Below are 14,104 nucleotides of genomic sequence, written 5' to 3' on the forward strand. Positions count from 1 at the left end.
CTCTCTTTGTCCCTGGCTGCCTCCCTCTCCAAATCAGGAGATAAAGATTTATGGTGATACATTCTCAACATCCCGAAGTCCTCACCCAGGCTGTCTGAACATAAGATCCACACTCCCTTACCCAAATTGCTACTTGCTCTCTGAGTTGGCAAAGACAATCCACCCGCTTCTGTGAGCTGCACAACCATCAGTGCTTCTGCACAGCTACAGGGGCAGTAGTAATGGCAGTTATTCACCCTGTGGCTACTTTCAGGGTTGAAGAGTTGGGCCAGCTGGATGAGAGATTTTTTAAAATAAATAAATAAATAAACAGGGTCATTTAACGAAGTCTATTGCAGCACAGGGCAGCTCCTCACCTAGAGCATGTGGAGCTGGTGGCTGTGGCAGTGGTCCCCTCCCAGCACAGGGGGGATCTCAGTGCAGGCAGGCAGGCAGAGCTCTTGCATGAGGTGCCCTGTAAGCATCACTGGCAAAGAAACCATTGGGGAACCAAAATATTGGCTTTGGCCTCTTGGCTTTTAGAGGAACAGCAGGCATTGCTTCTGCTCTCCTCTGGGACAATCTCCTGCATCCTCTGTGATACAACAGGAAAATAGAGCACTGGCATATGCTGGGCAGATCCCAGCTTTTCTGAAAAAGAAACACGTTATGATGCCTTGAGAAATTATCTCCCTGACTGGTACTCTCCTTGTCTGCCTTAAACCAGCTGGTAAGCAGCAAGGGATCTGAAACCCACCCAACATGCATGCTGTCCATCCACTATCCCAACATCCACCTCTCAAGGGGAAAGAGTGGCTGTGCAGAAGGACAAGCACCAGTTCCACTGTCTTGTAAGAGTCCAGCCTCACACAGGACAAAATTCCTATTTTCTGGAAGGGTTTTCACTGTGAATCCCTGTCTCAGCAGCAGCCAGCTCAGGGCTGAAGATGGGACCAGAAGGAGCGCTGGGCTTTCCATCACCTCTGCACTAGGAAGTCCCTTGGACTAGAAGGAATCAGCCCAAAAATCCCCAGAGCAGATTCATACCCAAAAACATATGAAGATTTGACACATGGATTCAAATTTGGCTTGAGTCCCTACTCCTAAGAGTTTAAAGATTTCACAGCTACCCTGTGAAGACAGGGATGTACCAGCAAAGAGCACAGTGATAACAGAAATTGCTCTTGGGCAGAGCAATGCCAGTGGGTTCAGATGGATTCTTCCTTACGGAAAGCTGTTTGATGCACAGCTTGCAGGAAGCAGGAAAAGAGTGAAGGGTGAGAAACAGCTGGAGAAATTAAGAGAAATGAGGTCTGGAAATTATGTCACCTTACTCATCATCACCACATGCAGTGACAGCAGGTCAGCAAACAAACAGGAGTAAATAGCCTATCCTGCCACCCAGATTTCATCTGACAGCTTTCCTGCTCAGTGCTCTGCCAAAGAGGCGAAGTGGAAGTGACAGCAGCAGTTCCCGAATCGATGCTCTCGCTCTGCCTCAGCCAGGCTACGACAGCGAGCTGTTCCCATGAACCCAAAAAAATCAACATGTTTCATAACCAGTAAAGCTCTGCAGACACAGGCCTTGAACAGCAGCCCAGAAGCAACTAAAGCACAAGCCACCCAGGCAGCACATGCACAATGGCATTTATAGGGTGAAGGACGCTGTCTGCGATGCAAACATACCTCTGGTTCCCACTGTGTGCCTTGGGTAATGGTGATGTTCAGAAACCAAAGACAGAAGTCAGGTGCTCCCCAGGTTCACTAGCTAAACATTGCTGGCAGAGCAAGAAGTCACCTTCTAGCCAGCATTTGCTGACTGGCTATAAAGCTGGAAGGCAACCCCCATCCAACCACAGCCCACTCACGAACATCTCCCATGCTTTGTCCTGGTGGCACAGGGGACTGTCAGTTGCCTGACAGCACCGTGGGTGGGATGTGCCATGCTTCTTACCCAGTCAATGCTTTCTGCTTCACCTCCCCTGCCCTCAGTCCACTCCTCCAACACCCTGGGACTGCAATCCCAGTCTGCTGAGGCAAATGAAAGCTCTCAGGGTCTGTCACCCTTGTGCAAAGGAGGAGGGTGAGCCTCAGAAAACCCAAGAGTAATAGTTAAAGTGATTCCCACGCAGCCATTCTGGGCTCCAGCCTCTGTTGTGATGGCCCAAGATAAGAGTCGTCCAGGTGTTCAACAGCGTAACCGTTGATCAGAAGCCCTAGGGCAGCAGAAGCTGTATCAAACCTGCAGCTTCCCAGCAAATGAGCTGGGAAAAAGCAGTGTCATGCTGGAAGGCACAGAGACGGAGAGTGAATGGTGAGGGTCACTGTGCTGAAGGTGGAGAAGAGAAGCTTACAGACATGCTGCAAATGGGAAATCACCACCCCTCAACTTTCGTCTTGATAAAGCATCACCAACCCACTGGGTTTATGTCTGTAATGTAGACTTGGTAACAACATACGCTCACTTACTCCTGGCTCCAACCCCCTCCTTGGCACTCACTGTATTTACTTTTCATTCTGTCTGGGTGGAACAAGTAGCAAATTTCCCCAAGTCTCCCTTGCTTCATCTCCCCAGTGTTTCTGTCCACAAGTACAGAGCCCCTCCATAAGCCGTTTACAGCAGCCACTCTGCCACCCCAGAGGTGAAGCCCCCATAGCACCCAGGCCTCGCTCCAAGAGACTCCATCTCCAAGAAGTAAGGGGCCACTTCTCCGTTACACAAACCAAACCACTTCTCTGCTGCTGCCAAACCACACACGGCTGAAGGATGCACTCAGCAGCACATTTCTATCACAACTCAGCCCTCCTTTTCTAAATCACCCACAGGATTTAAGCAGGAAAAGTAGCACCCACGGGGCTACTAAAGCCCAAAACATACCCCACAGTGCTACCGGCTCCCTGCAGCAGTGAGAAGGGCGTGTTCTACTGTCATTCATCTGAGAGTCCCCAGCATCAGGGGCATGGTGGATGTATGTACTTCTGATGTATATTCTCTCTGCTGATGTTGCTACCTCTCCCCTCTGGTGGCTGACAGAGAACTGCTGTCACATTTTTGCCTTGCAGTGTTTTTTACTGTCTGCATTTTCCATTTTTCCCTTGTTATAAAAACAACAAAGCAAAACCACCATCAAATATAACATAGAATTGATGGGTTTTTTTGGTCAGTAACAAGGCTGGGATCTGGCTTGCAGGGACCCTGCAGAGCAGCCTGCCAGGGGACATGGAAGGAGAAGGGATAGAGGCATGAGAAATTACTAATCCTATAGGAAGACCCAATTGGGAGGAGAAAGACTCCTGGTTTGTTCAAAACAAATTGGCCATGAAAATCGTGGATGGAAAGAGTAATTTTCTACATGTTTAGCCCAACAAACCCTTTTCCCAAAGAACCTGGATTACGCTGGATTTGTAGCCAAGAAGTTCCCACTCTCCAGAGACGTCAGATCAACACTCAGAGGGGGTTTGACATGTGCCACAGAGGTGCAAACCTCCCTGCTGATCCATCCTGGCACACAGACCACTCAGCATGTGTTAGCTCTATCCCAGAGAGGGAATGTGTCTCACATGAAGACAACAAGGAGGTTATGCAGGAAAGAGCAACAGTCAAAGTAAATGGCAAGGCATGAATCCTTAACAAGCAATGAAAACTCTAGAGAACAGCTAAGTTCGGGGATGAGCCTTTGGCAGCCTTTGTCACAGATCTCTAAGAAAATCCTTGTATACCCTTTGGATTTAATGTTTTCTTTTTGATGGGAATTTTTGATGGTAATCCCAAACAAAGCTGAGGAGCTGGATATTGCCCTTAGAAAGGGGGACCAACCAATCCTTGTGGAAGAAAACTTTAAGGTAGGAAGCATGGAATGCTTGATTTTGGCTCCATATCTACTGTCTCCTGCTGGGTGATTCTGGAGATCCATTCCAACACTGCATAAAACATCTTGGTGCAAAAGCTTAACTCAGCTTTGAGCTACCAAAGGTCCAAAGCGTGAGGAGTGACTAGTCTCCGTCTGTCTCTAACCACACAGGTCTAGGAGAGGAGTAACCACGAGAGATTTATGGCTCAGTAGTGTCAGAGAGGGGCATGGGTTGGCTTGAGTTGGGCATGTCCAACCACACAGCAAAGGTTGGACTATATTGCTTATATGATTGCTCTGTTCAAAGTAGCAGCAGTGACTACAGAGTAAGGAGAAAAAAATGGGTTGAACAATTAGAAGAAAAAAAAAAGCACACAGACTCTTGTTCAGGCAAAGAAACAACATTTTTCTCTCCTGGCCAAAATAAATGCCTACGTCTGATTGATGCTGGGAGTCTCTGATGATGGTCTCCAGCAAGGACAGATGTATGGATGGTTAAATTCTATTGATCTCACCTTCATGAGACCTGACGCTTGATTCCCTCAATGTCAGACTGAGTTAGTTTAATCTGATAATTTAGAATACCAACAGTGCTTCATGTGGACCAGAAATAATATCTGACATGCTGCCCTTCTGCCGGGCTCTTAATGAGCAATTTGGAGGTGTTAATAGCTTGGAGACCATCTTCATTTCCAGCTCTGCCACAGAGGATCACATGGTGTCTGCTGAGGGACCCAGAGAGAGTACATTACTGCTTAATTAGCACGCAGAGCAGAAAAGGGAGCTGTTGTAACATCCACAGCACTAACGAGCCAGCAGAGGGGCTATGCCAAGCCCTTTGGAGCAGAGGCTGCTATCTTCTGCCAGATGCTCAGGACCCTCAACTGCTACCGACTCGGCAGAGTTGGGTGACTCCGAATCTGCTGGAAGAACGAGCAGCTCCAGGCTCAGGTCCAGCAAAGCCAATTTGGGTGGGGATGGGTAATTAAAAGCTGAAAACTGATTCAGCATTTACATTTTCAAAAACCTAAATTGGTTCTGAAAAAAAAAGTAAACAGGCAACCAGCCAACAAATGGCCCCAAAGGAAATTTAATTCCACACAGGCTTCGCTGTAACGTGCTTGTTTCTCTGTTACTATAAAATATATGCATTGTTCTACCATCAAAATTAGATTTCCCTTTAGCTTGTAATTAAACCCTAATCTAATTTATCAGGAGATGACAGGGGCCTCCAGGATGAGCTTACAGCCCTATTCCCCTTTCACTACCCACCTCCCTTCACCTGCTTTTGCAGACTTTCCTCTGATTTTAGGGTCTGTTCTGAAGGTGCCATGCATCAAGAAGGGCCCCCACTAAAGAGTTCTTACTTGGTAAGACCCAGCTGTAAATGGGCTACCCCAGTGTCCAGGTCTTCTCCCCATGCCCTCCTCATAGCCATAGCCAATTTCCAGTTCCCAAAAGGTCATCTCCTCTGAGCCAGATCCCAATCCTCTAAACAAAACTGTTTATTGATGATCTCAATTATTTGTAATAGCAGCACTTCAATGCACAATGGTTAACTTTGATCAGTTTCCTAGGGCATTATGGAAAAACCATTTGCTATGTAATTAAAACTGCCTAGACTAGACTAGACTTTTCTATGCAGGGAGGCCACAGAGGGAGGAACTGCTAGAAATGTGTTTATAGATGTGCTCCAGCATGACTGAAAGATTGCTCTTGGGCTTGGAAACCACAGACCAGAGCTGGATAGCCCTGCTCCCTGGGGATGTTCAGACAAGTCCTCCCACCAACACCTACAGCTGTATCTGAAGCTGCAGCAGAACATGCCGCTTTGCTGTAAAACACTAAATAGCTGTTTCATGAATGTTCCATGCAGGTTAACAGATGAAAACTCACTTCACCAAGGTAGTGTTTGCCTCAGGCCACGAAGGTCTGAGAAAGCAGCTTTCCACACCAGCTGACCTTCCCAGGGGAGTCAGTACGGGGGCTATAGTGAAGCAGCAGCAAGAGACTGGGACAGCAGCACATCATTCTGGTGGCAATGCCTGTGTATGTTCTTAGTATGAGATGACAACAAATAGGGTTGGCAGGGAAGGAAAAGAGGTCACATTATATACCTGCTTGTCCAAGTGCCTATGCATGGCTTTGTAGCTGGAGATAAAGCAGGATTCTGGGTTATGAGCTATGCGAAAAGTATTGGTAGTGTCTTACAGTCCCAGCTTGTCTGGAGAACACTGCCTCCTTCCCAGCATCAAACTAGTGGAGATCACCTACTCCCCAAGCATCTAGCCTGACCACAACTGGTAGCTGTTATTTCCACAAGAGAAAGTCGAAAGTAATTTGTCAGATCCCAGGCAAACAGCCTTGGTCTTTGCAAAGTATAAACAGGACACAAGGAAGAAGAGGTTTAAGAAGATGGCAAAGGTGCACATACCTCATCTGGTGCACATAGCTGTCTGTCAGGAACGACCAGTGGTACTGTACAAGAAGTGGGCTGCAGTTGGTCATCTCAACATAACGCACATCTTCAGTGTCGTTCAAGATGCAGCCAAAGTCCAGGGCCATGGTCTGCATACGGAGATTTGGAAAGTAGACCTCTCCCCGCATGGTGACCTGCTCCTCATGAGGGTGCTCGAGAAACTGTATCTTCAGAGCCTTCTCTGCTACCCAGATATTCAGACTCTCTTCATAAGCAGGGTTAAATCCAATGGAGAGATGAAGTTCCTCCCCTATCTCCAGCTTCATGGGCTGCAAGATGACGATGAGTATTAATCACCACTGTGATGAAGTCCCCAGGTCTGATGGCATGAAACATGTAAATACTCAAAGTGTGACCCTAACGTGGCCTTCTCAGTTTGTCCTTCATTGTCTTTACAGGGAGCACCTGACCACAAGCACCACAATGCTCTTGTCTGAGGCTATCTCGGGCTTATATCTCTGTGCTCTGCATCAGTACAAGAGGGAAATAAATATTGTTCTATTGAACTCTGGACACACAAAAGCTATATGCTGAATACATAACAAAATCAGCACTCTGGCTAGCTAGGGCCTTTTGCCCTGACTCTAGAGGAACTCCTTAATCCTCAATCCTCACAGCACAAGTGCAACAGCATTGCAGCCTCACCCCTTTCAGGTGCTAGTCACCAGCATGGCACACAGTGGTGGCTGTGCCTACAACAACATGTTTGGCAGAATCCATATCCAACATCTTCCACTGACAACAGGTCAGGTGCCAGGCTGGAGGAGCATCCTCAGCCTTCCTGAAAGCAGGGTTGCCCTTGAAGGGAACAAGCTGCTCTTGAGGTTATCTGAGGATGGCTGCTGGAGAGCTGGGATGGCTTCCAAGAGACACCGTTACTACATGGCTTGCCCAGACCTACTTGCCTGCTTCCCTCTCCTCATATCTTAGAGTCAGGACATATTTCCCACATCAGATGATATTTTGTTTCCTTCAGCAGCTCATTTTGAATCTGATTTTGTTCAGGCCAGTCTACTGCTGACTCTGAAGAATAAACTTCTCTACTGGAGGACCTCCCAACAGAAATGCACTACCACACTCCTCCTCCTTTCAAACCCCACCAGCAGGAAGGTCCATGGCTGCTCACCTGGACATCTGCAGATAGGGGCTGCAGGTTCACATTGCAGATTATGAAGGGTTGCTCTAAGGCCAGGACAATGCTGAGCGGCAGGGCGGAGATGTTTTTTAAAGAAAGAGGCTTGTACTGAAGAGTTAGGGCATCACTGGGTTGCTGCAGAAACAGGAGACAAGGTAAAAAAAACAATCTGAAGTGGCCATGGACCTCCTTCCTCTTCTGATGAGTTTCTGATTTTTCAACCCCAAAAGCGCATAGATCTCTATTTACTACTTTTTTTAGTTTCTACCCTTCTAGAAGGTTTTTCTTTAAGGTATACCAGACACTTTCCATGTTTAGAAACCACAGCATCCCCTGGGGGACAGGGAAAGAGATAGGACCCTAAGAGGAGGCAGCTGCTTGAACAAGATCAAAACCAGAAAGTGAACCCATATGGTTTGTCTCCAGTTTTGTATCCTCTCTTAGGCAGAAAGGCACAAGATGATTTTCACTCACATACAGTAATGTCTTACAACCTTATCAGCTCTAGTAGCCTCATAAAAGCAGTGATACTAGTCAGAGGAGAAAAGCAAGCAGGATTTGCCTACAGCGGAGAGCCTGCAGAAGCCTAAGGTTAGCTTTGGACATTTACATGCACATACAGTCAGCCAGAAATCTCAGTCCAGTGGCAACATGTTTCCTGCTGCCCCTGCTACAGTGACAAGGTATCTGTAGCTTCAAAGCTAAGCTAAGCTCAGCCTAAGCTATTTCTTCCTGTTTATGCATTGCTCTATATAAACTATGCAGGAAGCCCAAACTAGGCAGTGTTTGGGAAGCTAGTTCTGGGTGTATTGATATCAAATGGCTGCAGTGTCATAGCACTCGATAAATTGGAGCGCATGGCATCAAGCAGACCACAGGCGAACATCAGGGAGAGCTGAAAAGCTTCTAATTAAATCTGAACTGCCTGCTCACAGGATTTTGTGCTTCTCTGGATGCCTGGGAACCAGGAGAGACCTGAAAACACAGAAACTAAATAATGAAATATCTTCTTTTTTTCAGACACCTTGGGGGAGAGGGAAAAATGATACAGGAGTCAGGAACTAGAGACTAAAGGGCACCTGCTTTGCATTGGTGTTATCATCACTGCAGCTGAAGGACGTCTGCAGGTCCTTTGAAGGAGGTGAGGCTTGGGGAAATGCAAAGAGCTCCATACCAACAGCAGAGAGGACAGAGGAAAAAAGAGATGATGGTTTTTCATCATCAGCCTAAGGAGTTGACAGCTATCAGTTTTTTTGTTTCCCTACAAGATCAGTGTTCAGACTTCACTGTGCCTTGGAGGATCCTCAAAAACCTCCCTTATTCTGAGTACAGAAACTGGCATCTCTAGAAGTGGCCATGATCCCCCCACAACTGGCAAAGCAGCTGTAATCTCAATTTTACTTTGGTGAAGTTAAAAAACAGTCCCATCTCTAAAAACGTCTTTACTTTACAAAGTGCCTCAGGAAGCACGAGGAGGAAATTTAGCATTGCTCACCTGAGGCAATCTGCTCTCCCACCTGCAGCCTCAGCACACAAGGTGGCTGTGCAAAGCCCACACTGTTATCACAGGTCCCACACATCCCACCCTGTGTCCTTGGCTCAGCAGCTCAATTCTGTCTCCACATCAAGAAGGGCAGAACAGAGCTGGTGAGACTGTCCCCAACCCCAGAGGAGTGAAATAATGATCTCAGTGTAAATGGCAAAAGCATGGTCCCACTCAAAGCCAAAGCCCCATGAACCTGGAGAAGCTGTTTAACTTCCTCCTTTGAACACAAGCACACACACCCCCACAGGCTTTCAGCCATGCTATTAAATGCCAGGATGCAATCCAGAGGCTTACCTTCTCCACCCGGAAAATGATTTCTCTGGAGGACACTTGCAGAACAGGAGCAACAAACTCACATGTGACATCCACCTGCATTATCTGTGCCTTCCCTGACTTGCTCCCCACGATGGCGTGACACAGCAACCGCTCCTTCACTACCTGCATGCAAGAGTCACATGTCATCCAGTGGGTGCTAGCAGGGCATCCAGAAAACACACTGCATTTGCTAGCCACCCAACCGTGGACTGCCATAAGTTACACTCACTGGTCTCCTCAATAGCCCCCTTTTCTTTTTATGCTGCATCTTATTTATTCTGCACTCAAATGCCTGTAATGCTACACCCTAATATCCATAAAAGGCACTTGTGAGTCAGGTGCTGCCTACAATTGTAATAATCCCTGCACCAGATATTGTTTTGATTTGCCCTTCCCATTGCCAAGCATAATACAGAAAGCTGTAGGAACTGGTTAAAAAAAATATATAACTAAATTAAGGGAAACAGGTGATAGAAGGGCCAATGCCAGCAAAATCTCCCTTAGAAGCTTAGTGGAAAAACCCAAATAGCCAGCCTGCCTTCAGGTAAAGAGGGGATCATTCATTCCTAGGATGTACTGTACCCTCCTAGAGCTGGTTTTAAAAGAAACCTCCCCAGGAAAGAGATGTCTTGCACTTGAAAATCCTCTGCTTAAGCTGGATGCTATTCAAGACTTTTTCCTAGTTTCTCATGGTTTCACTTCTGCAAATTCCTCCCTTTATTTCTCACTCTTCCCTCTGATACAACACCACAACCCAACTCCTCCTCAGAGCCTCCAGGCTTCAAAATAATTTGTGTCACACAAGAAATGCTGGGAGTTGGGCTCCTTTACCAACCTGAAGAGTATTAAGTTCTCAAGACCCAAGGAAGGTGGAAAGCCCGCTCCCAGGGTCTTGGCTTTGACTGCAGGAGCCAGGTAGCCACAGCTGACCTCACAGATCTCCTTTTGGCTTTACAGGCAAGACACGCTCACCAGTGTCCTGATCAATTAATTTCCCTTCTGGTACCTTTTTCCCCCTCTTCAGAAAAACCTTTGGGTTCAGAGCTGCACAGGGACAGTCCCATCACAGTCAACTAGGTGAGTAATCAAGTCTTCCTCAAGCTACCACTGAGGCAACCCTTTAAAAACACCTTTCAAAACACTATCAGCAGGAGCTTAATGCAGATTTATTCCACATTCGCTTAAACATCTGTGCCCAGTGGTCCTGGAGCCAGGGAATGCACACCAGGGTTATCTGGCAGCTTCTCTGCAGAGCTGGATTTCCCCTGAAAAGAAGGGTCCAGGGAGGAGAACAGCCAGTGATCCTGCTGAAATCTCCCCTCCTGAGCTGCCTTCCAAGGGTGCTGCAAGACCTGGCTGCCCCTGGGACACTGGGGCTGGCTGAGAGCCTGGGGCGAGCTGTTACGGAAATATTGACAAAAGTCAAGCTGTCAATTATAATGATCCCTGGGAATGGTTTCCCACATGGAGAACGTCACTCCGATCATTAAAGCTGATACACTGTTCATTTTTCTCCTCCAGGACTAGCTCTCCAGAGGCTAGACAAGCCCTCTGCCCATGTTTGCCCACAGAAGAAAAACGACGCTGCTCCCAGACACTCCCTTCCCTTTGCAGATGTTTTGATTTATTCACTGCTTCCCCCAGATATATTACTTTGCATTTTTTAAATTTACTTTCTGCCTGTGCTCCCAGTCTAACTGTAACTTATTCTCTCTGCCCTCCCTTTTTGCCTCAGCACGCAACACCTTTTAACCTGCTGCTTTCCCCTGAAGTAGCAATATTTCCTTCAGCCTGTATTTTTGTGTCAGCAATTTGGGTTTATGGTAGCTATGGAAACACAAAAAAGCCTCAGCAATGGATGGATGCATGCATCAAGGAAAGCAACTGGTGCTGCCATGGTAACTTGTGGCATTAAAACAGTTTCTTGAAAGCACTTGCTCATCTTCTCAGGCAAATGTCAAGGGGCTGCAGAAGCAGTCCCAGTGGAGGTGAGCTGATGGGGGACCTCACCTGGGGAGTGCTGGAGGAGCCTTCCAGCACCATCTCCATAGTCTTGCCCGGCATCAGCTCCATCCTCAGAGGTCGAAGCTTAAACACGGGACAGGCAGGTCTGGGACTCTGGGAGGAATCTTTGCCCTTGGTGTTACTGACAGCAGGGAGGCGATCATGCTGGCGAAATGGGGCGAAACCTTCTGTTGTCCAATAGAGCTGATGGGTGCGTCGTCCTTTGTTTGTTATCTTGAAGTGGTAACAACAGGGATCCAGGCTAGAAAAAAAGCAGAGATGGAAAATTGCATGGGAGCTGTCATTTCCCAGCTACCACCCAGCTTCAGTGCCCCGATGGCCTTATCTGACTGTACATTCAGCAATAAAGCCACCTCTAAAAAGGCTGACTTAGCTCAAAGCTACAGCAAGAGCCAGACCTGGTTGCCCCTAAGTTTATCACCATTCAGCAACTGGTCTGTTTGCATACAGCAAGGAAAAGGTTCATGAATAACATCATCTCAGTCACTGAGGACAGAGCACCGTCAGCCTTTGGTCCTTAATACTTGGAGTGTTTTTCTGAGATGCTTCCTGCAGGTCTTGCTGCATCTGCCTGGCAGATAAGGATGTGGGGGTGGTGGTTGACAGCAGCTGAACATGAGCCAGCAGTGTGGCCAGGAAGGCCAACGGCATCCTGGCTTCTATCAGGAATAGTCTGGCCAGCAGGAGCAGGGAAGTGATCGTGCCCCTGTACTCGGCACTGGTGAGGCCGCACCTCCAATATTGTGCTCAGTTTTGGGCCCCTCCGTACAAGACAGACAGAGAGCTGCTGGAGCATGTCCAGAGAAGGGCAACAAAGCTGGTGAAGGGTCTAGAGCACAGGTCTTATGAGGAGCGGCTGAGGGAGCTGGGGCTGTTTAGTCTGGAGGAGACTGGAAAAATGAGGTAGTGAGGTGGGTGTTGGTCTCTTCTCCCAAGTCACTAGTGATGGGATGAGAGGAAATGGCCTCAAGCTGCGTTAGGGGAGGTTTAAATGGGAGATTAGGAAAACTGTCTTTACTTAAGATTAGTGAGGCATTGGCACAGGCTGCCCAGAGATGTGGTGGAGTCATCATCCCCGGAGGTGTTAAAAAAAAATGTGTAGACGTGGCACTTGCGGACATGGTTTAGGAGGCCTGGTGGTGTTGGGTTGGGGGTTGGACTTGATGACCTTAGAGGTCTTTTCCAACCTTAATGATTCTATGACTCTATCAGATGCTAAGCTGGCCTGTCCTTGCTGCAAGTGGATGGAGAAGCAGGCTCCCTGCCATTTCACCTTCCCCTAGGGAGCTGCTGCTTCAGACAGCTTCCTCTGAAGATGCTACTGGGGAGCTGCAGAGTATATAGATTGATCTGGTCATCTGGGCACCACTTGCCTCACTGGTGGGGTCGCTGCCCTGGCACCCATGGTATCCCCCCTTGGCCCTCCATCCCTCAGGGAGCATCCAACTCTCATCACCCCCAATATATCATCCTTTGCCTGAACAGTGCAGCTGGTTGTGTTTTAGGAAGGTAGATGCACACACTATGAGAACACGGGATCAACAGAAGTTTCCCCTATACAAACACAGCAGCAAGAGACCAGGTCTAGCTGCTGAGGGAACAGAGCAACAAGAAGAGATTAATAACTTGAGCTAGATATAAAATCAAATGAATATTTAATGGAAATTGATTCCTTCATGTATAGAAGCACTAACTGCAGGCTAGTCTGGAGTAATTATTTTACCCTCTATCAATCCGAGCATGATCAGGACAGTAATTGTACCTGAAAGTTACTGTCTCTGAGAGGTACACAGTATGTGCTTACAAAACGCATGTCTGTTGCATGCAGCTAAATACAAACACAGAAGTGACAGTATAGAACGAACTAGTCTTTGAAACTGACTGTTAAAAAATGATGTGTACAAGCTCAGTATGAAATGGTTTATGTTGTGGACAGCAACAGATGAAAGCTTAGAGAAGCCCTGGGTAGATGCACAATTTGTGGTTCTGGGAAAGCCCAACTCATCTGAGATGTTGCCTGGCTCTTACCTCAGCTCACTCAGTGACAGCTCTGCAGCTGACAGCAATGGCAGCAACTCCAGACAGAGCCTGCAGGCAAAGGCGTGAAAAGGGGCAGAAGATGATGACATGAACTATGCCAACAATGTCCCCTGTGTTGTGTAGCCAGTTTGTGGCTGCACAGAGCACAGGACACGCTGGACAAGCACCAGCCTCCCTGCAACATCCTTGCTGATGTGGATGGCTTGTGGGTATACATTTAAACTCTTAAAATCTATCCTAAATGCTTAAGGTAGGATTAACCTGCCCTTTCTAACCAAAAATTTAGGTATCAGAACACTGTGGACCCTCTTTGCAGCTAGGGAAAGGAACATGCACCTTGAGATGACTCCTGTTGCCCCAAGACGTCTCCAACACAAGGCAAGCAGCACTTTGAAAAGGCTAATCTTCCTCCCCTGTTTACAAGGACGTGCCTGGTTTCAGACACTCACGTTAGGATCAATGAACCTCCTCCTCCAAGCAAAGCTCTTTCAATTAACACTCAATTTATACCACCCAACCTCAGCAGACTTCTCCTCCTCTCCTCTTCAGAGCTGATCCTGCAGCCACCCCCGACTGCCTGTGCCCCAGGCTGCCGCTGAGGCACTGACAGAGGAGATGGCAAGGAAAGCAGAAGAAGAAACTAGGAAAGAGTGAGTACATCCAATAGAGAGCAGCCCAGCAGGGGAGACAGGGAAGACAAGTGAACCGAGGGATGATACGGGGGCAAAGACAAA

At 47.6% G+C, this 14,104-nt stretch overlaps 1 protein-coding gene across 1 annotated transcript in view; it reads right to left on the bottom strand.

Annotated features, from left to right (window-relative positions):
* HYDIN (HYDIN axonemal central pair apparatus protein) overlaps nt 1-14,104 on the bottom strand; it is a 149,189-nt gene that overhangs the window by 59,660 nt on the left and 75,425 nt on the right. The window contains exons 19-22 of the mRNA XM_075101795.1: nt 11,316-11,571; nt 9,285-9,428; nt 7,436-7,579; nt 6,265-6,578 (exon numbers count right to left, since the gene is read on the bottom strand). Of these exons, the coding sequence (XP_074957896.1) occupies nt 6,265-6,578; nt 7,436-7,579; nt 9,285-9,428; nt 11,316-11,571 (858 nt within the window). The remainder of the gene's footprint in view (nt 1-6,264; nt 6,579-7,435; nt 7,580-9,284; nt 9,429-11,315; nt 11,572-14,104) is intronic.

The sequence above is a fragment of the Phalacrocorax aristotelis genome, chromosome 8, assembly GCF_949628215.1.
Source record: "Phalacrocorax aristotelis chromosome 8, bGulAri2.1, whole genome shotgun sequence".
Taxonomy (NCBI): Eukaryota; Metazoa; Chordata; class Aves; order Suliformes; family Phalacrocoracidae; genus Phalacrocorax; species Phalacrocorax aristotelis.